The sequence below is a fragment of the Myotis yumanensis genome, unplaced genomic scaffold, assembly GCF_028538775.1.
Source record: "Myotis yumanensis isolate MYYU_CA2020_CCGP unplaced genomic scaffold, mMyoYum1.0.hap1 SCAF_2, whole genome shotgun sequence".
NCBI lineage: Eukaryota > Metazoa > Chordata > Mammalia > Chiroptera > Vespertilionidae > Myotis > Myotis yumanensis.
The window spans coordinates 23,388,243-23,413,268 of record NW_027223753.1 but is presented as its reverse complement, the minus strand read 5'-3'; the positions used below and the strand labels follow the sequence as shown (position 1 = coordinate 23,413,268).

Below are 25,026 nucleotides of genomic sequence, written 5' to 3'. Positions count from 1 at the left end.
CTGCAGTATTTCTTCTTCTTTCCTTTCCTTTTTTTTTTTTTTTAAATTGATTTCAGAGAGGAAGGAAGAGGGAGAGAGAGACAGAAACATCAATGATGAGAGAGAATCTTTGATCGGCTGCCTCCTGCACACTCCACACTGGAGGGTCAAGCCTGAAACCCAGGCATGTGCTCTGACCAGGAATTGAACCGTGACCTCCTGGTTCATAGGTCAACATTCATCTACTAAACAACACTGCCTGGGCTTTTTTTTTCCCTTCCTCATCATATATTATACAGGTCATTTCACATTCTGGAGTACTCTGTTCAATTTGTAAAAATTTAAGATCCTAAAATATGAAACATAACCAGAAGATGATCCTGATATAAACTTATGTAGTATGAGTAAAAATAAATAAAACTAAGGACTTTTAGTCTGGAATAGAAAAGACTCAAAGGAAATTATAGAAGTTTTTGGCTATTTTGATGGACTGTCGTGAAAAACTGAGCAGAAAACCTACCTTGTATGGGCCAACAGAACTAGGACAAATAGTTGGAAAAATATAAGAAGCTTGATTTTTGGAACAAAAATTTCTAACATTTTTAAACACCAGAATTACTCACAAGTGGATTATACTAATTTTAAATTACTTGAGTTTGTCCTTACTAGAAATGTTTAAAGAGCAATTATGTCAGGGAAGATACCAACTAGAAGATTGAAATAAATAATATATATGATCCCCTCTAACAGTAAAATATTAATTATGAGAATATCAAATGATAAAGCACTGCACATTTTATCATGGCATCAGATATAGAAACTTCTTTATCATATAATTGCACTAAAACTGATTTGAACTTAAGGCTTTAGAGCAAGCATGTGAAACTCACAGCCAGCAGGCTGCATGCCTCGAGTTTGACATGCTTGCCTACAGCCTTAATGGAATCTAACTGGTTCATGGGTCGATAGTCAACCACTGAGCCACTCTGGGTGGGCCTGATAATATTTTTATATAAAAATTTAAGCATAATTATCTCAAAAATATACCTCAAAAATTATACTGAAGTACAGTACTGAAGCTTTCCAAATCAATACACTGCAATGCATTAGCATTAAATGTAGTAAATTAATACAAAAAATGAATTCTGATAATTAACAGAAACTACGACTGAATTTTCTCTATATTGTAGTTGTGGAGCACTAGTCTTTTATTATAACAGTGGGCGAGGATGGGAGCTCTTTGATCTTTTGTTCAAATGTAGAAATTCTAGTACAATATATGTGTATTTGTTAAACCAGCTTCTTAGCTTACAATAAAAAGTAAAACCACAATAACCAAAATACATAAAGTTATAACTTCTAAAGCAATAGTTAGGAAAGCAATTTAGAAAAGAAAATCTGAATAAATAAGGATAAGAACTTCTAAACAATCTTTAGTGGTTTCCTCTTACTAATAACCTTAGTCTGAGGTGGAATGGTTTTTGCAGAGTGGAATATGATGCATTTTTAGAACATCAGGTTACAATTTAAAAATCCATAAGAAAAGCCCTCGCTGGTTTGGCTCAATGGATAGAGCGTCAGTCTACGGACTGAAGAGTCCCAGGTTCAATTCTGGTCAAGGGCACATCGCTAGGTTGTGGGCTCATTCCCCAATAGGGGGCGTGCAGGAGGCAGCCAATCAATGATTCTCTCTCATCATTGTTTCTATCTCTCTCCCTCTCCCTTCCTCTCTGAAATCAATAAAAACATATTTTAAAAAAGAAAAAAAATCCATAAGAACATCTGGTGATTACTACACAAATGGAACCTGTCTGAGTATGTTAGGTCTTAGAAAGGGCTACAGCATATCTCATCTTTTTTTTAAATAATAAATCTTTATTGTTCAGATTATTACAGGTGTTCCTCTTTTTCCCCCCATAGTTCCCCTCCACCCGGTTCCCAGCCCAACCCCTGCCTTTACCCTGCCCCCCACTGTCCTCGTCCATAGGTGTATGATTTTTGTCCAGTCTCTTCCCGCACCCCCCACACCCCCTTGCCCCCGAGAATTGTCAGTCCACTCCCTTTCTATGCCTGACTCTATTCTAGTCACCAGTTTATTCTGTTCATCAGATTTTTTATTCACTTGATTTTTAGATTCACTTGTTGATAGATATGTATTTGTTGTCACTTTGTTCATAATTTTTATCTTTACCTTTTTCTTCTTCCTCTTCTTAAAGAAATACCCTTCAGCATTTCATATAATACTGGTTTGGCAGTGATGAACTCCGTTAGCTTTTTCTTATCTGTGAAGCTCTTTATCTGACCTTCAATTCTAAATGATAGCTTTGCTGGGTAGACTAATCTTGGTTGTAGGTTCTTGCTATTCATCACTTAGAATATTTCTTGCCACTCCCTTCTGGCCTGCATAGTTTCTGTTGAAAAATCAGCCGACAGTTGTATGGGTACTCCCTTGTAGGTAACTAACTGTTTTTCTCTTGTTGCTTTTAAGATTCTCTCTTTGTCTTTTGCTCTTGGCATTTTAATTATGATGTGTCTTGGTGTAGTCCTTTTTGGATTCCTTTTGTTTGGGGTTCTCTGCACTTCCTGGACTTGAAAGTCTATTTCTTTCACAGTTTTCTGTCATTATTTCTTCAAATAGGTTTTCAATATCTTGCTCTCTCTCTTCTTCTGGCACCCCTATAATTCGGAAATTGGTATGCTTGAAGTTGTCCCAGAGGCTCCTTGCATTATCTTCATATTTTTGTATTCTTTTTTCCTTTTGCTTTTCCAGTTGGGTGTTTTTTGCTTCTTCGTATCTCAAATCTTTGACTTGAGTCTTGGGATCCTCTAGTCTGCTGTTGGACCTCTGTATATTATTCTTTATTTCAGTCAGTGTATGCTTAATTTCTAATTGGTCCTTTTTCATATCCTTGAGGGTCTCACTATATTTCTCAGCGGTTTCTAGAAGATTCTTGAGTAACCTTATAACCATGGTGTTCCTCTTTTGCTTTTCTCCATTTCTTTCATTTGTGACCTGTTTCTTTGCCTCCACATTTTGGCTGCCTCCCTCTGTTGATAGAGTGGCTTTGTGTGCTAGGTGTCCTATAGGGCCCAGTTGCTCAGCCTCCCTAATTACCTGAGGTGGACACTCTTGGTACACCCCTTTGTGGGCTGTGTGCACAATCTTGTTGTAGTTAAGCCTTGATTGCTATTGGTATCACTGGGTGGAATTGACCTCCAGGCCAACTGGCTGTGAGGAACAGTTGTGTCTACAATGGGAAAACTTCTGTGCTTGAGACACCCTTATGGGGCAGGACTTGCTTCAGTGGGGCTTTAGCACTCACTGAGTCTGCCCAGGTTTTTAGGGGGAGAAAGGCCAGGCCATTCATATGCAAAAGCCTGTGCACAGAGCTTGGGTGGGGTTGTAAACTGGGTGGGGCAGGGTCTCAGGGAATCACCAGGGCGGAGCAAACAGCAATGGCTGCCAGTCTGCTCTACCTTGGAGAGGTCCACGGGTCTCTATGTCCCATGGCCCTGTGTAGGAACAATGACCGCTGCAAGCACCTCGCAAGAAAACTGCCCTAATGTTCCGGCCAGATGCCAGACCGTCCAGTTTCTCTCTGTATGAGTCTGGGTCCCCAAATTCTCACCCGGAATTGGATTTCAGAGCAGTCGGGAGCTTGTTTCTCACTCCTGATTGAAAAAGACAACAGCGTACCCAGCTGCCAGCCCCTTTCGTGCGCGCCTCCGTACCTCCGCACTTCCACACCTCTGCACCTCCTACCGGACTCAATGCGCTTTTCTCCTTCCTTCTAGCTGTAGAATTTCCACTCAGCCAGCCTTCCCGTGGTTCTGGATGGTATTCATTTTGTCTTTTAGTTGTAGTTTTAATGTGGTTGTGCACGGCAGCAAGTTCAGGTGTTTACCTATGCTGCCATCTTGGTTCTCTCATCTACTTCTTACCTCAACCACCACTTCCTACATTCTGGTGCCTTTTTTTTTTTTTAACTCTGTCATGCTCTGGTGCACAGATTGTAGAGCAAAGTTTATTTTGTTTTTATATGCCTTATATGTTTATTGTTCCTCAGTTACTCCATTACTGTCTTCTTTTGTGATTTTTTTTCTAGTGTACTCCCTTAGGCTCTCTTCCCATTTTATTTTCTGTATATTTTGTTTATGGACTTTATTGGGGTGACATTAATAAAACCATACAGGTTTCAAGTGTACAACTCCATAACACATCATCTGCACACTGCATTGTGCACTCACCACCCTAAGTCAAGTCTCTTTTTGCCACCATTTATCCCTCCTTTGCCCTCTTTCACCTCCCCTCACCCCCCTTTCCCTCTGGCAATCACCATACTGTTGTTTTGTGTCTTTTTTTTTGCTTAATCCCTTTACCTTTTTCAACCAGCCTTCCAACCTCCCTCCCCTCTGACAAATGTCACTGACTGTGCAATAAAATTTAATATTGGTTTCAGTAATTTCCATTTTACCACCTGCCTCAGAGCAGAGTAGAAGAGGGTAACTTTAATGTAAAAAAAGAAGAAATTATTTTTCTGTTAATTGTTACTGTAAGGTAATAAAGAACCATCTTCATCTCATTTTAATTTCTCTGCTCTCAGAGGCAGAATGGGAATTACTCTAGTCTATAGGAGAAGATATGAAATAATATTTTCCCCTCAAAGTGACTATACACATTTGTTTAATATTCACAGCTACAACAAATTAATCTGTCACTATACATATAGAAAGAAGGAAGATTGCTAAGGTATAGATGCTAAATTAACCCAGAGGTTTATAAAACACAACTAAAACAGCTGGCTGTCTGTCCTTGTATCCTTCCAACCTCTAATTTATCTTCATAATTCTATAGTAAGTAGCAGAGGAGGTAGCCAATGAATATTTTGCATCAATATAACTTTTAAAAGATACAGAGTAGAGATATTTTAGATCAAATTTTTAATATAAGATAAAATCTGCAGTATAGCAAAGCATTTCACTATTATGTATTGTATCTTCATAGTCATTTCATATAGGTGAATGAATTCTTTCACAATCCTATATAATAAAAGCCTACGCCCTAACTGGTTTGGCTCAGTGGATAGAGCGTCGGCCTGCGGACTGAAGGGTCCCGGGTTCGATTCCGGTTAAGGGCATATACCTTGGTTGTGGGCACATCCCCAGTAGGGAGTGTGCAGGAGGCAGCTGAAGTGATGTTTCTCTCTCATCAATGTTTCTAACTCTCTATCTCTCTCCCTTTCTCTCTGTAAATAATCAATAAAATATATTTAATAAATAAATAAATAAAAGCCTAATATGCTAAGTGACTGGTTGGCTGTTCAACCAATCAAAGTGTAATATGCTAATGATATGCTAAGGCTGCTCAACTGCTCGCTATGACGTGCACTGACCACCAGGGGGCAGACACTCTGACTGGTAGGTTACCTTGCTGCTGGGGTCCGGCTGATTGGGACTGAACGAGACGGGCCAGACACGCCCTGGAGCCCTCCCTCGGTCCCTCCCTGGCTGACCAACCTCCCGCGTCCCTCCCTGGCCCCGATCATGCACCGGTGGGGTCCCTTGGCCTGGCCTGTGCCCTCTTGCAATCTGGGACCCCTTGGGGGATGTCAGAGAGAAGGTTTCAGCCCAATCCTGCAGGCCAGGCTGAGGGACCCGACTAGTGCACGAATTTGTGCACCGGGCCTCTAGTCTTATATAACCACAATAGCTAACCCAGTAAACATTTCTAGTATTCACAAATAACTGACAGATTACTTTAGACTACAAAATAGATTTTTAACTCAATCTGGCTTACACTAACAACTCTTCTCTAAAACACTTAACCCTCTGACCACCACTGACTTCTTAATAGATATGGTTTCTTTCAGCCTTTTCATTTGGCTCTTTTAGCATTTGCCACTGTGATCAATCCTTGAATATCAAGATCCTTGCTTTACCTTCTCTAAAAAACCTTCTACTCTGTCCTGGTCCTCCTACCTTTTCAGTCTCTTAAGTGTCTTCACTGGCAAACCTGAAACAATAGTATCCCCAGAGATCTATTCTCAGTTCTCTTATCTTGACTCTACTCACTTTCCTTATTAACTATCACCTACCTATATACTGACATCTCAAATCTCAATCTCCATCTTGACTTATCTCCTAAGCTTTAGGCATTTATTTTCAATAATCTACTGAACTCCATTTGATGCTTTTTACACATTTCAACATCCAAATATCCAAAACAGAAAATAAAAAACTTGGTCCTTTCACAGCCTGTATTTCTGTCAAAGCCATCACCATTATCATCACCATTATACAACCTAGGGACTATGAAGCCATTCTTATCGCTGCCCTTTCCTTACACTCCTAAATTATTCATTCTTCTAAATCAACTAAGCCTTGTCTTTATCACTGCTGTTACTTAAGTCTTAGAACATACAACCTCTAATCTGGAAAAGTAGGTACCAAAGTGCTAGGGGGTATGCTGAAGTATGAGAAAAAAAGTCTTTATATTTTAATTTTCATCTAACAATCTGACTATAGATTAACACTGGTGCCCTCACTTAGCCCAGGTTAGAAGGTCTGGTGTAACACATGGTACACCAGGAATCCTAACGGAATAATGGGAGCTCTGCAACATATTAAGAGTTAATAGTGAACTCTTATTCATTTTCAGCATGTTGCAACTTATTTTAGTTCAAGTGTGTGGCACATATTCAGTCAGGTTTTTGGTACATTAATCTGAAAATTTTAAATTAATAAATATATTCTTAAAGAGTTTATTTCAAAATATTGTTTTTTTGCCTTTAATTTTTCAATAGTTACACAATGTTAGAACAGTAGTACAAGTCTATAAATTAAAAAATTTTAAACATGTATGTGCATACACTTATCTATTAAGTGCATGGTCAAACATTTTAATTAATGGGGATGTGTGATCAAAAGTTTGAAGACTACTGATCTAGACTACTGCAACAGTCTTCTAAATGTTCTCCAGGACTGGTCTTTCTCTTCTCTCATTCATTCTACACAATGCCATTAGTTATGCTTTTAAATATAGATGTTCCTCATTTGCTCAAAGCCTCCAATGGCTTACTACTATTTCTGAATTCACAGGCCTTAGCTAACTTTTCAGACTCTGCTACTCTATTTATACTGGCCTACTTTTCTTACATAAACATGTCTTCGCTTTGCCCATGCTCTCTCTATATGGATTATCCTTTCACCTGGCCCATTCGGCAACTATTCAGCTCAGTTACCATCTTCTTTCTTCCCTAACCAAAGGCAGTAATCATTTACATATCAGTGAGGAAGGGAGAAGGAGAGGGACAGAAACATCAATGATGAGAGAGAATCGTTGATCAACTACCTCTTGCACGCCCCCTACTGGGGATTGGAGCCAGAAACCTGGGACCCTTCAGTCTGCAGGCCAATGCTCTATCCACTGAGCAAAACTGGCTAGAGCAGTAATCATTACTTTAAAAAAATTTTATTGAATTTATTGGGGTGACATTGGTCAATAAAATTATCATTACTTTTTTATCACAGCACTTAATACTCATCTCACAGAACTTGTCATTCCACATAGACTATGATATACTTATCAGGGATCATGTCTTTATTTAACTTGTTATTTCCAGAACATAGCACAATTTGTGCCTGACACAAAACAGGGGCATAATAAATTAAATAGTTAAATGAAAACATAGGAAATACCCAAAAAGTAATCTTTAAATTTTAAAAGTTACTGCAAGATTTAGAATTATAATTCCAGTTAGGGTCCATATATTTTTATTGATTTTAGAGAGAGGAAGGGAAAGAGATAGAAACATCGATGAGAGAGAAACATCAATGGGCTGCCTCCTGCACACCCCCTACTGGGGATCGAGCCCACAACCTGGGCATGTGCCCTGACCAGGAACTGAACCATGACCTACTGGGTCATAGATCGATGCTCAACCACTGAGCCATGCTGGCTGAGCAGGGTTCATATATTTTTAAATCTAGTACCAATAGCATTCTATTTTGGTACAACCATATGGTAAATTGAGATAACTGGTGTAAATGGATTTAACTTAGTCTAAGGAAAAAAACTAGAGCAGACCAAAAGTAAACAAAATCAAGGCACATCCATACAACGCAACATTATACAGCTGTTGTTATAATTTAAATCTACACGAATGGATACATGTCAGGAATAAATCCTAAATACTAGTCTCTGATGTTTAGAAATATATTTGTTTATAAATGTTTGAATTTCAAGTATATTGTAATATTAACCAAAAGATTATAATTACTATTGAGTAATTTATTTAGGTGCAACTTTGAAAGAATTTTGATATTTGAAATAATCACTAACTCTTAGCTTTTCTATCTTCCAAGTGATTAGTTAACAAGGACAATTAACTGACATATTATTATTAATTAACATAGTTTATATGGTACAGTTTCCCCAAGACAGATAAACACTATCCTGTTTGATTTTTCACCAGCAGTGTTTTCTAGGGTACATCCTCAAGTCATTTTAATCAGAAATATGGCTCTCTAGGTATGACACCAAAAGAACAACTGGTAAAATAAAATATTAATTGGACTTCATCAAAATTAAAAATGTGCTTCAAAAGACATCATCAAGAAAATGAAAAGATAACATGCAGGAAGGGGAAAATGTTTGCAAATCATTTTTAACGATCATTATAATTATCAATCAAAAGGTCACAGAAGGGACTTTTTACTAGAAGGTATAAGGAACTCCAACAACTCAATGAAAAGACAAAAGATCCAACTTAAAAATGGGCAAAGGATTTAAACAGACATTTCTCTGAAAACATAAATGACCAAAGATGCTCAGCATCAGCCATTGGGAAAATGAAAATCAAAATGATAATGAGATACTACTTAACAGACACTAAGATGGCTATAAAAAATAAGACAGATAACAAATGCTGGTAAGGATGTGGAGAAATTGGAATCACTGGACACTGCTAGTGGGAATGTAAAATGATGTAGCCACTTTGGAAAAGAGACTGGCAGTTCCTCAAAAGAGTAAACACAGAGTTACCATATGATTTGACTCTTAGGTATACACCCGAGAAATTAAAACACATGTCCACACAAATCCTGTACATGAATATTCATTAATTATTCATATGAGCCAAGAAGTACAAACAACTCACATGTCCATCAACTGATAAATTGATAAAATACCCATGCAATGGAATATTATCTATATGCTAGAGGCCCAGTGCATGAATTTGTGCACAGATGGGGTCGGGCTGGCCTGGCCCCAATCGGGGCAGATTGGGACCGGGCCTGTGGGGAGGAGGAGACAGTAGGAGGTTGGCCAGCCAGCCCGCCCCAATCGGGGCCTGATCAGGGCTGGGAGGCTTGGGGGAGGGGGCGATTGGCGGGCAGGCTCCACCCTCAATTGGGGTGGGGGAGCTGGTTGGGGGTGGGGTTGACCGTGGGCAGGGGCTGTGGGCCGGCAGGCCCCACCCCCAAATGGGGCAATCGGGTGGGGTCGGCGGGGGGGCGGCAGTGGAGAGGAAATGGGCTGAAAAAGGGGTGGGGGCCCATTGGGGGCAGGGCAGGCCGGGGGAGGGGCTGCAGCAGGTTGGCCGCCGACCTGGCCCCTATTGGGTTGGGGGGGGCGATCAGGCGTGGGGCCGACTAGGGGGAGGGGCCATGAGCCGGTTCGCTGGCTGCAGTGGGTGTCATAACGACTGGTCATTCCGGCATTCCAGTCGCTGGCTTTTTATATACATAGATATAAAAGCCTAAGTGACCATCCAAGTGGTAGCTATGATGCGCACTGACCACCAGGGGGCAGATGCTAAACGCAGGAGCTGCTGAGCTGCAGTGACTTGGCAGCAGTGGTTCTCAGGTGATGCACCCCAGAACCAGAGAGGAGGGAGCCCAATTCCGGGGTGCGTCACCCGAGAACTGTCCTCTCACAATCTTGAGGGATGTCGGAGAGCCAGTTTCAGCCCGATCCCCGCAGGCCAGGCTGAGGAACCCCACCTGCCAGAGGGACCCCGCTCACTCCACAGACGCCCTTCCAGCTGTGGTGCTGCCCTAGATGTGGCCGGCTGGGGAGGGACCAAGGGAGGTTGACTCCAGGGCGTATCCAGACTGTCTCACCCAGTCCCGCCCCACCGGCCACCTTGTAATTAATTTCTTTTCAATGTGCACAAATCTATGCACCAGGGCACTAGTTCAGTAATGAAGAATGAAGTAGTAACACATGTCACAACTTCGATGAACCTTGAAAATAGGTGAAGTGAAAGAAGTTAGTCACACAAAAGGCCATGCATATTATACAATTCCATTTACATGATATGTCCAGAAAAGGCAAATCTAGAGACAGAAAGTAGAGTAGTGTTGGCAGGGGCTGAGGAGAGGGAGACATTGGGTAGTGACTACTAATGCATATGGGATTTCCTTTGGGAGGACAAAATGTTCTAAAATTAGATAGTGGTGATGGTTGTACACCATCTCTATAAACATACTAAATACCACTGAATTGTACACTTTGAGTGAATTGTATTGTATGTAAATTTTACATCAATAAAGTTGTCATTTTAAAAAAGTATATCCCTCTCTTGGCATACAACCCAATTATAACACTATGCCACTGATATTCCTAACAGCAGAAAAGGAGTTCTCAAATACTCTGATTTGAGATTTCCATTTAAAAGCTAAAATGATATCAATATAGATTTATTTTTTCCTTCTAAAATTCAATCATCAGAATTACATTACATCCATATACAATATGCACAAATACATGGCACTGTCCTTAATCATAATAACAGTAATTATAATAGCACAATTAATCTAACATTTAATTTATAAAAGAAAATTGAACCCCTTAAAAATTCAACCACATTGGGACTCGACCAAGATGGCGGCATAGGTAAACACCGGAGACTGCTGCCGCAAACAACCACTTCAAAAATACAACTAAAAGACGGAACGGACATCACCCAGAACCACAGGAAAGCTGGCTGAGGAGAGACTCTTCATCTAGAAGGAAAGACAGCAGTGTCCCGAGGCTCAGAGGAGGCGCAGTGTGGAAAATTTAAAGGTGCGGTGGTGCGCGAAAAGCGGGCTGGTGGCTGAGGGCACGGTTGTCGTTTTCGGTCGGGAGTGAGTCTCAGACTTTGGGCTCCAGATCCGGGCGAGTCTCTAGGGACTCAGACTCAGACGGGAGAAGCGGGATTGTCCGGCATCAGTTGGAACCTAAGGGCAGCTTTCTCTCTGAAGTTTGCAGCGGTTGCGGGGGTTCTGAGAAGCAGAGCCTCGGGGAACGGGACTGAGAGCAGCCATAACTGCTCCCTCCGCCCGCCCTGCTGATCCCTTGCGACCCGCCCCGCCCAAACCCTGCGCAGAGCCATTTGCCGGATCGCCTCAGGCAAAGGCTAGATTAGCACCTCCCCAGAGGACAGAAGTTTTCCCGGGCAGACACAGGTGATTCTCACAGCCAGTCGGCCTGGTGGTCAAATCCCTCTAGTATTAACTACAACAATCAAGGCTTAACTGGAACAAGACTGTGCACAAAGACCACAAGGGGGTGCACCAAGAAAGCATAAAAAATGCGGAGACAAAAAAACATGACAGAAATGGAGGATATGGAGCTAAAAAACGCAATTTTGAGGGCTTGCAATAAACTTGTGGAGAGCCTCACGAAAACTAATGAGACCCTCGATGCTACGATAAAGAAACTAGAAATTAAGCATACACTAACTGAAATAAAGAATATTATACCCAATAGCAGACCAGAGGAGCGCAAGAATCAAGTCAAAGATTTGAAATGCGAAGAAGCAAAAAACACCCAACCGGAAAAGCAAAATGAAAAAAGAATACGAAAATACGAAGACAGTGTAAGGAGCCTCTGGGACACCTTCAAGCGCACTAATATCAGAATAATAGGGGTGCCAGAAGATGAAAGACAGCAAGATATTGAAAACCTATTTGAAGAAATAATAGCAGAAAACTTCCCCCACCTGGTGAAAGAAATGGACTTACAGGTCCAAGAAGCGAAGAGAACCCCAAACAAAAGGAATCCAAAGAGGACCACACCAAGACACATCATCATTAAAATGCCAAGAGCAAAAGACAAAGAGAGAATCTTAAAAGCAGCAAGAGAAAGAGACTCAATTACTTACAAGGGAATACCCATACGACTGTCAGCTGATTTCTCAACAGAAACTTTGCAGGCCAGAAGGGAATGGCAAGAAATATTCAAAGTGCTGAATACCAAGAACCTACAACCAAGATTACTTTATCCAGCAAAGCTATCATTCAGAATTGAAGGTCAGATAAGGAGCTTCACAGATAGGGAAAGGCTAGGGGAGTTCATCACCACTAAACCAGTATTATACGAGATGCTGAAGGGTATCCTTTGGGAAGAGGAAGAAGAAAAAGGTAGGGATACAAATTGTGAACAACAAACATGCATCTATCAACAGGTGAATCTAAGAATCAAGTGAATAGATAGTCTGATGTACAGAATGAACTGGCGATTATGATGAATCAGGGACATAGGGAATGGACTGACTATTCTTGGGGGGGGAAAGGGGGATGGGAGATGCGGGAAGAGACTGGACAAAAATCGTGCACCTATGGATGAGGACAGTGGGTGGGGAGTGAGGGCGGAGGGTGGGGCGGGAACTGGGAGGAGGGGAGTTATGGGGGGGAAAAAAAGAGGAACAAATGTAATCTGAACAATAAAGATTTAATTAAAAAAAAAATTCAACCACATCTATCAACTATTTTATGATTCTTTCAAATCTTTACCTGTGTCCAAAATAGATTTTTTAAAATTTTATTTTTTAAATTTATCTTTATTATTGAAAACTAGAGGCCCGGTGCACGACATTCATGCACTCGGGGTGTGTGGGGGTCCCTCAGCCTGTCCTGCACCCTCTCCAATCTGGGAGCCCTCAGGGAAGCCCTCTCCAATCTGGGAGTTTCTGTCTGTCTTTGCAATCATATGAGCGAATTGTCTGAGACCCCAACTCGGTTTAGTTTGTTGCTCACAGAATAATAGAGGTCTTTTTTTTTCTTTGCTCCATTGGTGGAAATTTCCTAGAAGTTGCAGGGTATCTTCCCTTTAATTTTTCCTAGACACTCTGATTTTACTTATGTCTTTCACCTTTGCTTTACCGCCATCCCCCACCGCAACAGTAACTTGCTCCAGGCTCACTTTGCTCTAGTGCAGTGATGGCGAACCTATGACGTGCGTGTTAGAGGTGACACACGAACTCATTATTTTGGTTGATTTTTCTTTGTTAAATGGCATTTAAATATATAAAATAAATATCAAAAATATAAATCTTTGTTTTCTTATGGTTGCAAATATCAAAAAATTTCTATATGTGACACGGCACCAGAGTTAAGTTAGGGTTTTTCAAAATGCTGACACGCCGAGCTCAAAAGGTTCGCCATCACTGCTCTAGTGTCTAGGACAGTGGTTCTCAACCTTCTGGCCCTTTAAATACAGTTCCTCATGCTGTGACCCAACCATAAAATTATTTTCGTTGCTACTTCATAACTGTGATGTTGCTACTGTTATGAATCGTAATGTAAATATCTGATATGCAGGATGGTCTTAGGTGACCCCTGTGAAAGGGTCGTTTGACCGCCAAAGGGGTCGCCACCCACAGGTTGAGAACCACTGGTCTAGGAGCTCCATCTGCCACCAGAACTACAATTCCCAGCATTCCTGGTGCTCCCTGCGATCTTGGTTTTCCCTTCCTGCTCTCTGTCCCATGGCCTCCCACTCTGCCAAGTCCTCCAAGCCGCCAGCTCTCCCTCTCTGCTCTCTGTCTGGCGGCTTGGGGAGCCAATTTCCCTAAGCCACTCCACTCTCCGCTGGCTCTCTGGCTCTGCTCTCTGCCCGGCACCTACATATGCAAATCAACCGGTCATCTTTGTTGGGTTCATTTGCATACTCACTCCTGATTGGCTGGTGAGCAGAGCGGAGGGACCATCAATTTACATATTTCTCTTTTATTATATAGGATATTACAGATGTTCCCTCCCCTCCCCCCATTGATGCCTTCCACCCAACCCCTACCCCATCCAGAGGCCTTTACCCCACTACTGTCTGTGTCCATGGGTTATACATATATGCATATAAGTTCTTTGATTATTCTCTTCCTGCCCCCTCCCCTCTAGTTACAATCATGCTGTATATACAATTTTTCCAAAGTATTTCATTATACCGTGATTCTAAATAAGTGCCTAACTTTCTACTGAAGGTTTATCCCCATATATATTTATAGCTGGACAAACTCGCATAAAATTTCTAGTTACAGAACTTATACTCTAGGTCATGTTACTTCTAAAAATATTTTATTTTTAGTTATTGAGAGCATTCACTTGTTTAAAAAAAACTAGAAACATTTGAAAGCTGCTTAACAAACATGCTCTGTGACCAAATGATCATTTTCAATCAAAATCATTAAATAGGAAGGAAAAAAAAAAGACACACATACACACACCCAAACGGATGAGGAAAGGAAAAGAAAACCAATAGACAAAGTCTAAAGTAGAGAACTTGACTCACAAAAAGACTCACAAGAATTTTTGTCTAAGAAAACTCCTCTATCTAAAGTGAAAATTTGTTTTGCTACAACACATCATTCTGCTATTATCATTAATGCCATAGTGCCAAATATCTGAGCTTGTGGCATGTAGACAAGAGAAACCTCATATGTGTTTATTTAATACTGCTGCATTTTGGCCCATAACTGTTTAGGTAATATTGAAAAGGAATTGTAAAGTTCTATCTAGTTCCTTTTAAATTCCAGAATTCTAGTTATTGAAGTGTAAGAACTAAACTAATTTCAGAAGCCAACCAACAACCTTAACTGACTAGTTATGTAGTAATAGTGCAAAAAAGTTAAGACAAAAGCTAGTTTTTTGAAGAAAATAAGGGGAGTAAGTTTTCCAGATGTTGATTTAAAATCAAGTCATTATTATTAATAAAGTATAAAGTTGATTTATGCTAGTTTTAGATTCCATACAGAAGTGAAATCATATGGTATTTGTCTTTCTATGTCTGATTTATTTAGCAAAATTCCCTCCAGGTCCATCCAAGTTGTCACAAATGGCAAGAATGTAGTATTTTTTATGGCTAAGTAGTAGTCTATTATATCTATCTATCTATCTATCTATCTACCGATATTCTTCTTTATTCATCCATCAATAGTGCTGCCTCATCATTAAAAGGTGTTCTTTTTACTATAGTTATCCACAATTCTTCCAACTGTTTTAGATTAACTCAATTCCTTTTCTTCTTGCTTTACAAATACTTTTTAATGACTATCAAGTCAGGATTCCAGAGTTCTGTTCTAACTTTTGCTACCAAAATGTGTGCTCTTGAGTTAGCCTCTTAACCTTTCTGGATTTCAGCTATTAAAAAGGTTATCAGCCTTGGCCAGTGTGGCTCAGTTGGTTGGAATGTCATCCTGTACACCAAAGGGTCCAGGGCTCAATCCCCAGTATGGGGAAGCAACTGACTGATGTTTCTCTCTCTCTCTCTCTCTCTAAAATTATAAAAACATTCTTGGGTGATGATTAACCACAATTCCCTTCCTGACCTCAGATAGAACTCTGCATTACATGTTAATTATAACATTCATATGATTTTTTTTACATTGTCACAAACTTTCTTAGTGCTCATTCACTTCATATGTCTTATGTGTCTTATCGCCACTAAATTACAAATTTCTTGACAGAAAGAACCATCTATATCTTTTTTTAAAAATTGAAGTAACATTGATTTACACCATTAGATAAGTTTCAGGTGTACTCACCTATGTCTTAAATGAAGGCTCTTAATAATAGCTATTGAATAAGAAAAGCCTGGGGTATTTGATATTACAAACCAAAATATTGAGTATCATTGTTTTCTAAATGTTTTAGACATGAGTCTTCTTTTTTTAAACCTCTTTATGGGGTTACACTACATCATAATTTCCTTTTATATTCCCTGTATTACCTAAACTACAGCCATACACACATACAGACATATAGAGTATTTGGGGAATGTGAGAGAAGAAACTTACTGAGAGCAGACTGAAAATCCTTTACATACTATATGTACTTGTTCCTATATAAGATTAAGAAACAGTTAGGAGTTGAGGATCAGGAGAACAGAAAGCATGAAGCCATGACAAACACCATCTTTACCACTACTATTATCTTAAAGAAAACAACAAAAGAGTAAATAAGGTGGGGTGGGGAGATAAAAGATATAGTACCTAAAAGCAAAGGAAAAAACTGCTCAGCCTGATTTCAAAAACATCTAAAGATGACTTGGACCTTTTTTTATCATCACAGAGAGAATATTCATATATTGTAACATGAATATTCATATATTCATGTTACAATGGAAAATTTTCAGGGCTATTAGAAGATTTTACCTACTAACACATTTCTGAAGTACAATCAATTTCAAAACAAATTACCATGTGTTCTTAGTCAAACTGCTAGACATTATCATTGTTATTTGGATATACAAGATAAGCAATTATTATGGCAAAGACAAATACCAACAGCAAAAAATCTCCATGCTTCATGATTCTTACCTGTTCACTCTCCTAGGACACTTGTCTGGTTTAATATCTACCTCATAGAGGTAGACATCAATCTTTGGGATTTCAACTTGAAAACAGTTAGCCAGCAATTTAATGGGTTTGCCCATGGTGCCATAGCCAGGTCTTCTGGGCACCATGAGTAGGGGCTGGGCCCCAACGGGTCCTGCAACAGAAGGGGGGAAATAACACTGTTACAGACTGGATTGGATAATCTTGTCAATCAGAGTATGTTAGAACTTTAAGTAAATCCGGTAATGGGGCCAAAGCCTATTGCTGAAAGATAACAATTTCTAGCATCTCTACTTCTTTCCTCCCCAATTTATTCTCCTTATTAAAACAAACATACATATAAACAAACAAAACCCTGGGTGCTCCTGGAAAACTGTTTTGGAAGGGGTAGAAAGAAGGGAGAGCAATCACACAAACTCAGGAGAACATGTACAAACACAAATCAGATCCAAAGAGTGTGATACCTAGAGCAAAACAAACTCAGAGAGTAGAATAAGTATAAATGAACAAAATAAAAACAATATACAATAAAAAGTATCAGCCAAGCACAGAATCAATTATTTGAAAAGATAAATAAAATCTATAAATCCCAGGCAACACTGATTTTTCAAATAGGAGAATTGACTTAAATAATCAATGTAAGCGTGTGGGGATCATATAACTACAGATACTGAAGACGTTATAAACAGTGTTAATAAATTTAAAGGTTTGATGAAAAAGATATATATAGCTTACTTACACACAAAAATATGTAAAATATGAAAAGTCCTCTGTTGGCAGAAATGTAAAATGGTACAGTTGCTTTGGAAAACCATATGGTGGTTCCTCAAAACATTAAAAATAGAATAACCATAAGATTCAGCAATTCTATTTCTGGGTATCTACCAAAAAACAATGAAAGCAGGGTGTTGAAGAGATCATTATACACCTATGCTCACAGCAGCATTAATCACAATAGCCAAAAGATGGAAGCCACCTCAATGTCCACTGATGGATAAGTGGATAAACAAAATGTGGTATGTACGTACAATGGAATATTAGCTAGCCTTAAAAAGAAATTAAATTCTGACACATGCTACAACATAGATGAACCTTGTAGATTTATACTAAGTGAAATAAGTCACAGAAACACACTGTATGATTCCCATTATTAATACTACAAAGTGGAAGGATGGTTGCCAGGGACTGGGGGAAAAGGAGAATGGGGAATTGATGCTTAATGGGTATAGTTTCAGTTTTGCAAGCTGAAAACAGATCCGGAGACTAGCTGCACAACAATGTGAATGTAGTACTTATATACTATGAACTGTACACTTAAAAACTGCTAACATGGGCCCTGGCCAGTGTGCTCAGTTGTTAGAGCTTTGGCCCACACACTGAAGAGTGGAGGATTCGATTCCCAGTCAACGGCACATACTTGGGTTGCAAGTTCGATCCCCTAGACCCCAGTTGGGATGTGTACAGTGGGCAACCAATCAATTGATGTGATCTTTCACATCAATCTCTCTCTCACACATAAATCTCTCTTTCCCTCCCTCCCTCTCTTCCATTCTCTCTAAGAATCAATGGAAAAAATATCCTTGGATGAGGATTAACAACAACAAAAAAACCTGCTAAAATGGTAAATTTAACATTATGTATATTCTATCACAGTTAAAAAAAACCTCAGTGATACCTAACATTAAGTTTTTAAAGCTCAAAATGTTGTAGCTTTGTTAAAGTTCAAATGATAAATTCACTTAATAAATTAATAACTATTATCTCTGAATGAACTTACATTTAAATATCTGAGAAGGACTGTAACTATTTGAAAAAAATGAAATCCACAATTAAAAATATCCAACAATTCCACTTCTGGGTATTTAGCTGAAGAAAATAAAAACATTAACTTGATGCTCAGCCAGCATGGCTCAGTGGTTGAGCATCAATTAATGAACCAGGAGGTCATGGTTCGATTCCTGATCAGGGCACATGCCTGGGTTTTGGGCTTGATCCCCAGTATGGGACCATGCAGAAGGCAGCCGAACGATGATCCTCTCTCTCTCATCATTGATGTTTTTGTCCCTCCCTCCCTCTTACTTCCTCTCTGAGATCAATAAAAATATGTTTAACAACAACAAAAAGAAATAAGAGAAAACATTGGTTGTATGACATAGTTTTGCTAAATCTCAAGTATTTATTTTAAGTAATGGGTAGCCATAAAAGTCAATATGAACAGACAATGACAGAAAACTACAGAAACTCCAAATACAGAAAGGCTGCTCATGCATCCAAACAGCATAACCATTATGGTTGAAAAACCACACAATATTCTTTCTCACATGTTTTGTTATTGAGCCAAGAATGAGGGTCTATTAAGTATCCTATACAACTGAAATAGAAGTAGGAATCTCTGGTGAATGTTGCTCAGCTCCCAAAAAAATGAGACTAAACAGGTTTGGAAAGGATAGTATTCTTTTCTTTCTTTCCTTTTTTTTTTAAATTTTTTTGTTATATATTTTTATTGATTTTTTACAGAGAGGTGGGGAGAGGGACAGAGAGTCAGAAACATCGATGAGAGAGAGACATCGACCAGCTGCCTCCTACACACCCCCCACTGGAGACACGCCCACAACCAAGGCACATGCCCTTGACCGGAATCGAACCTGGGACCCTTCAGTCCACAGGCCAATGCTCTATCCACTGAGCCAAACCTGTCAGGGCAAGGATAATATTCTTAAGTAAATTATCTTTTTAGTTTTACCAAAACAGAACTATCACTTGTCTTTTTTCTCCTTATCCATTAAAACAAACAAACAACAACAAAGAAAAAAAAAGTTCCAAGTTACTTAAGGTCCTAATCCTATATAATCCTATATAATAAAACCCTAATATGCAAATCGACCGAACGGCAGAACGACCGGTCGCTATGATGCACAGTGACCACCAGGGGGCAGACGCTCAACGCAGGAGCTGCCCCCTGGTGGTCAGTGTGGGAGCGCCACTCAGCCAGAAGCCAGGTTCACGCCTGCCTCTCCCGCCTCTGCGGCAGCGCTAAGGAGCAGCAAGCCTAGCGGTAAGGAGCAGCAAGCAGGTGGGCGGTAAGGATTCCGGACTGTGAGTGGGATCCTGGACTGCAAGAGGGATGTCTGCCTGCCAGCACAGGCTGATCCCCAGGGGGGATCCCCTGAGGGGTTCTGGGTAGGCAGACATCCCCCGAGGGGTCCCAGATTGTGAGAGGGTACAGGCTGGGCTGAGGGACATCCCCCTCCCCCACACAAATTTCATGCACTGGGTCTCTAGTTTTAGGTATAAGAAAATGTTTTGTAAAATTAACAAAATATTTAATTCACCTTTCAAGTAGACCCTCAAGTATTTTAAGACTATGGAAACCAATGTGAAAAAAGATAGTTGTGATATAAAGCATCATAGTATTAAACTAGAATCTAATAGCTTATGACAATTTGGCAAGAATTCTACTCTGAGCTAGGGTTTTTCCATATACAACAGAGAATTCTTCCAGGAAATGCGTCCCCTCCACAGGGCCCTGGACTTCTGTCTAGGCATACTATCAGGCCAGGCTTACAAAATCAAATAAATACAATGTTCCCAGTGGAAAAAAATAGATATAAATTAATTCTAAAATACCAACTTATTATATAACATTCGAAGCAAAATTTAGTATCTAGAAATCATTTCATTCATTCTAACTGCTTTCCTAAATTACTTAATGTCTTAAATATTTTTAAACTAATAGATTAGTTTGGAATTTGGTTTAAAAATTTAAAGAGTGGTTATATCAGGGGGATAAAATCATGAGTCTTAATCATGTTAAATGAATTATATCAGGGTTACGTGTACGTTCTTTTTTTCCTGTAAAGTCTGTTTAGAAGAAAAAAGTTATTACTTGCCTCCTTTTTAGTTTTTCCCCAGGGTATTCTATCAACTGTCAGAAAAATTAAATTTTAAAACAAAAATTAAAGTAATCTTGTATATTTTTATAAATGTATAAATAAATTCAATTTGCTGCCAATCAAGAACAGCAAATAATAGAAAAAAATGTTTTAATGGCCACTCTAGAGTAGCACAAAGTAAAATCTAAGTGACAACCAAGTTTAAAAAACAAAAAACAAAAACTCTCCATGTTCAAAATTCATGCCCTCCCAAAGCAGCATTTTTATATTTTTTCAAGGCAAAATTCTACAAGAGAGAAAAATTTATATAATAAAAACATTTCCCAAAGTGATTAAAGATTTATTTTATATATTCAACTGACAACCTAACGGCATTATATTATTTTGTATTTTGAATCCACTTTTACCAACCTCATTTAAATCAAACTTCCATACATAAAATTTTGTTTCTTTGGAACTTGTTCTCAAATGATTTTTCTTGATTTTTATTATTAAAGAATGCAGAGCCCTAAAACAACTATTGTTCAAACACGAATTTAAAAGTACAACTAAGAAACATAGTCTATTCACTTTTGCCAGACTATATAAGACAATCACCAAACTTTTCAAATCAATTTGCGTATCATTAACTTAAGGTAAAAGTAAAATTTTTTTCTTCTATTGGTAGAATAGAAGACTAGTAGAATTCCATCGGCCCTAAACAGTAGTCTGACTTTACCTAAAAAAACAAACTAGAATAGTATGGTCTTAAAAAATAGCTCCTCAGGAGAAGTAAAACCTCAATGAATATTTGTTTCCCCTACCCCCACTTTATTTGGAACTAAAACATAACATATACTCTTAGTCCAGCTGTAATTAAACCATAAAAAATAGGATTTCCTTAGAAGTTCTCCTAACTAAGGAATGATAGGCTCAAATGCTAACTGTTGATTATTATTATTTAAAAACCAATTGTGCCAGTTTTATTTAAATAAAAGTTCACATAGGACTAGGTCAGTAGTTTGTATAGGATATCCTTAAAAATCACTTAAAAGATTTCATGCAAAGGAAAGAACAGAGAAATATTAACTTTTAGTGAGGAATGATTCACCAAGAGACAATTACATAGTATTTGTATTCAAAGGCTCTAATGTGAATGAATTTAAGTTTTCTATGTATCCACTTAACAATTAGAAATTAAAATATCTTGTCATAAGAGGTCTGAGGATATTCACACATAAGAAAAACTTAGAAAAGACTTGGAGAGCCAAGATCCAACATTGATTTCATAGACAATTAAAGAACATTTACATTTAAAATGATTAAAGATTTTAGATACAAAATCCACTTGGGGTGCTAAACACACAATACAATATACAGATGATGTATTATAGAACTGCATACCTGAAACCTATATAATTTTATTAACCAACTAGAGGCCAGGTGCACTAATTCGTGCACGGGTGGGGTCCCTCAGCCTGGCTGACAATTGAGGCCTATTCTTCCCTCCCCCGCGCCCCCCGCTGTCTGGGGGAGGGGCCATGGGAGGTTGGCTGTGGGAGCGCACTAACCACCAGGGGGCAGCTCCTGTGTTGAGCGTCTGCCCCCTGGTGGTCAGTGCGCATCATAGCAACTGGTCAACTGGTTGTTCCGGTCATTCAGTCGTAAAGGTTACTTAGGCTTTTATATATATAGAAAATAGATGTCACTCAATAAATTCAATAAAAAGTAAAGGCTAAGTTAAAATAAAAAGTTTAAACCAAACAATATATCTGTCAAATTCTTGATTTAAAACGTAGTTGCACATTTTCCCTAATATATAGTTTTAATTTCATGTGCAGCAAAAATTGCAAGTAAGTTACAGGAAGAATGAAAATTTTGTTTTTGATGATGACACCCTTAAGACAATTATACCTTATCTTCATTTGAGATTATAGTCAATCATGTATAAACTGCACTTAAAATAAACTTTGCATTTCAAGATGTCTAATTCTTAGCTCAAGAATTCACAGGAGCATTTACTGAATGATACTTGGCTAGTTGGACCAGTTGACTAGGTGGTTTGACTTTAGAAGGATTTTCTAAGATGTTGTTCACATACTGGACATAATTTCATATAAAAAACCCAAAGGAGAAAAAGAAAAATATCTTTGAAACTTTTTTGAAATATTTTAAAAGTTTTAGGATGATTAACAAAGTGTTTTTAAGTTTTATGTTTTGTTTTCCAGGCTTGACAACAGGATAGTTACGTAAAAATCACCTATATCCACAAATCATCACAGTCTCTAAAAAGTATAGTAGAAAGTTTAAAAAAAGGCAGGATACGGTTTTGGAAAAACACAAACCAACGATAAACAAATAAGAGTCTAAAACTTTTCACAATCTAGACAAACTTTCCCTTTTTAAGAAGATATGAAGCCGGGTTGGTGTGGCTCAACGGTTGAGTGAAGACCCATGAACTAGGAGGTCACAGTTGGATTCCCAGTCAGGGCACATGCTGGGTTTCCAGCTCCATCCCCATTGTGGGGCATGCAGGAGACAGCTGATTAATGATTCTCTCTCCTCATGATGTTTCTGTCTTTCTCTCCCTCCCCCTTCCTCTCTGAAATCAGTAAATATATATATATATATATATGTAAATATATATATATATATATAGAGAGAGAGAGAGACTTAAAAAAAGGACATATGAAGAAGGCAAAAAAAAATATTTTTAATGGAGGGTGCAAAAGAGAAATGGCACAAATTGATTAGAGAAAACTCCATATAATAAGACTTGTAATAAAACTCCCCATCCCACCTCTACCATTGGAATGCTTTTGTGCCTACTTTACAATTATACTCTTTAACCTAGTCAATAAATTATTTAACATTAAACCACCAGTTTCTTTTATATAAGCTTTTCTTATCTCATATTCAGGCACCTCCCAAATTGGCAAAGTGAGATGTGAAATTCAGGGGCTTATGATACCATTAGTAACAAGACACCCTCTGCCCCACCAATATTTTGAAAATTAATTTATAAGTCTGTGACAATCTGGATGAAGCAAACTTACAAATTTAGCATGTCAAGTATGAATGATCCTTTTGGAAAGCAAACTGTTATGTAATGTCTACTTTATGTTTCTCAATTACTTAAGAACCATAAAGATTGCTTTTTTCTTTTAAGATAAATGCTGCCCAAATTGCATTTTTTCCTCAAGACCATCGTTTTTCTCAAGGACAGAAAGCGGTTTTCTTAAGTGCCAAATTTCCAGGAATATGACAACTCTTCTCTAGGGAACAGAGAATGAAAAATAAAATACTGTCAGCAATTTTAAGATTCACCTCCTCACGCCAGCAATGATCCAGCCTGATATGACATTCCCAAGAGCCTCAAGAACTTACAGGGTAAGGCAAAAGTAGGTGTACAATTGTGAGGACGCGAAAACACTTTATTCTCGTTTATTAATTATTGTATTATTTTCCATACGGACAACTGTAAACCTACTTTTGCCCCACCCTGTATCAACCAGGCTGCCACGGACATCAGAAGAGAGCTCGGGGATGGAAGAAATGCCATCTTGCATTTGATGCTGCACTAAACCCAAACTTAATCCTCGTCTGCTCTCTCAGTCTATCTACATAACCACCTTAAGAGGTGAGTAATAGGCGCCCAGCGCCTCGACGGGAGCACACACCGTTACATCCCCAACCCGAATACGAAAGCGATGGCAAACCCTTCTGGACTCCAGGAGTACACCGCCGGGAGCGCCCCAAACTTCAATCCTGTAAGCAGTGTTCCCTCCCCGCAGTTTCGCCCACTCGGTGGCTCCGGGGAACTGCGGCGGGGCTGCGCGGAGGTGGAGGAGGGGCCGGAGGAGGGGAGGAGACGCCCGGACCTCGGACCTCGGACCTCGAACACCGGGGCCGGGGCTGAGGGAGCGACGATGCTCTGGGGACCCCCCCGCTGACCCGGCCAACAGCTCTGACACTCACCTGCGGAGCCGATTTCCATTCATGGAGCTGGGGGGAGTGCTTCGAGCGAGAAGGGCGCCCGCCACTGGGGGCAAGGCGGCGGCGCAGGGGGCGACGAGGTGCGACAGGCAGTCTCACTTGGCCACGGGGCGGGGTGACCACAGTCTCTTCTCAGTCACCGCGGCGAAAACTCTCCTCGGGAGGAGCGGCCGGCGGGAGGCAGCACGCGACTAGGAGAGAAGCGCGAGACGAGAGGTGAGCTCGGTGAGGTACTTGCGTCGCCCGTGGCCGCTCACGCTCCCACTGCCTCTCCACGACTGCGGCGCCGCCGCCGACCTCCCCGGGGGCCGGCCCCGGAAGTCCGCTTGCGTCAGTTCCGCTGCTCTGGCTAGCCCGACGCCCAGGCCTCGCGGTTCCGAGCCGTGCGGGCGCGTCGTCCGTGCGAGCAATGCAGGGGCGTCGGGGAGCTGGCGCCGAGTCTGGGCGGGGCCTGGGGCTCAAAGCGGCGGGGTGCGGGCGGGGCCGGCCCTTCTACGGTCTTCCGCTGGTTTGTGCCAGCCGGAGACAGTCGCTGGGACTACGCTCCTAGCTCCACCCGGTCTGCCTGAGGCGACGTCGCG

The 25,026-nt window shown here is 39.9% G+C and overlaps 1 protein-coding gene across 2 annotated transcripts in view; it reads right to left on the bottom strand.

The window, feature by feature from the left end:
• AGO3 (argonaute RISC catalytic component 3) overlaps positions 1-24,734 on the bottom strand; it is a 113,984-nt gene extending 89,250 nt beyond the window's left edge. For both annotated transcript variants that reach the window (XM_070404725.1, XM_070404726.1), the window contains exons 1-2: positions 24,428-24,734; positions 16,560-16,731 (exon numbers count right to left, since the gene is read on the bottom strand). In XM_070404725.1, coding sequence (XP_070260826.1) covers positions 16,560-16,731; positions 24,428-24,446 — 191 coding nt within the window. In that variant the 5' untranslated portion in view covers positions 24,447-24,734. The remainder of the gene's footprint in view (positions 1-16,559; positions 16,732-24,427) is intronic.
• Positions 24,735-25,026: the final 292 nt, after the last annotated feature.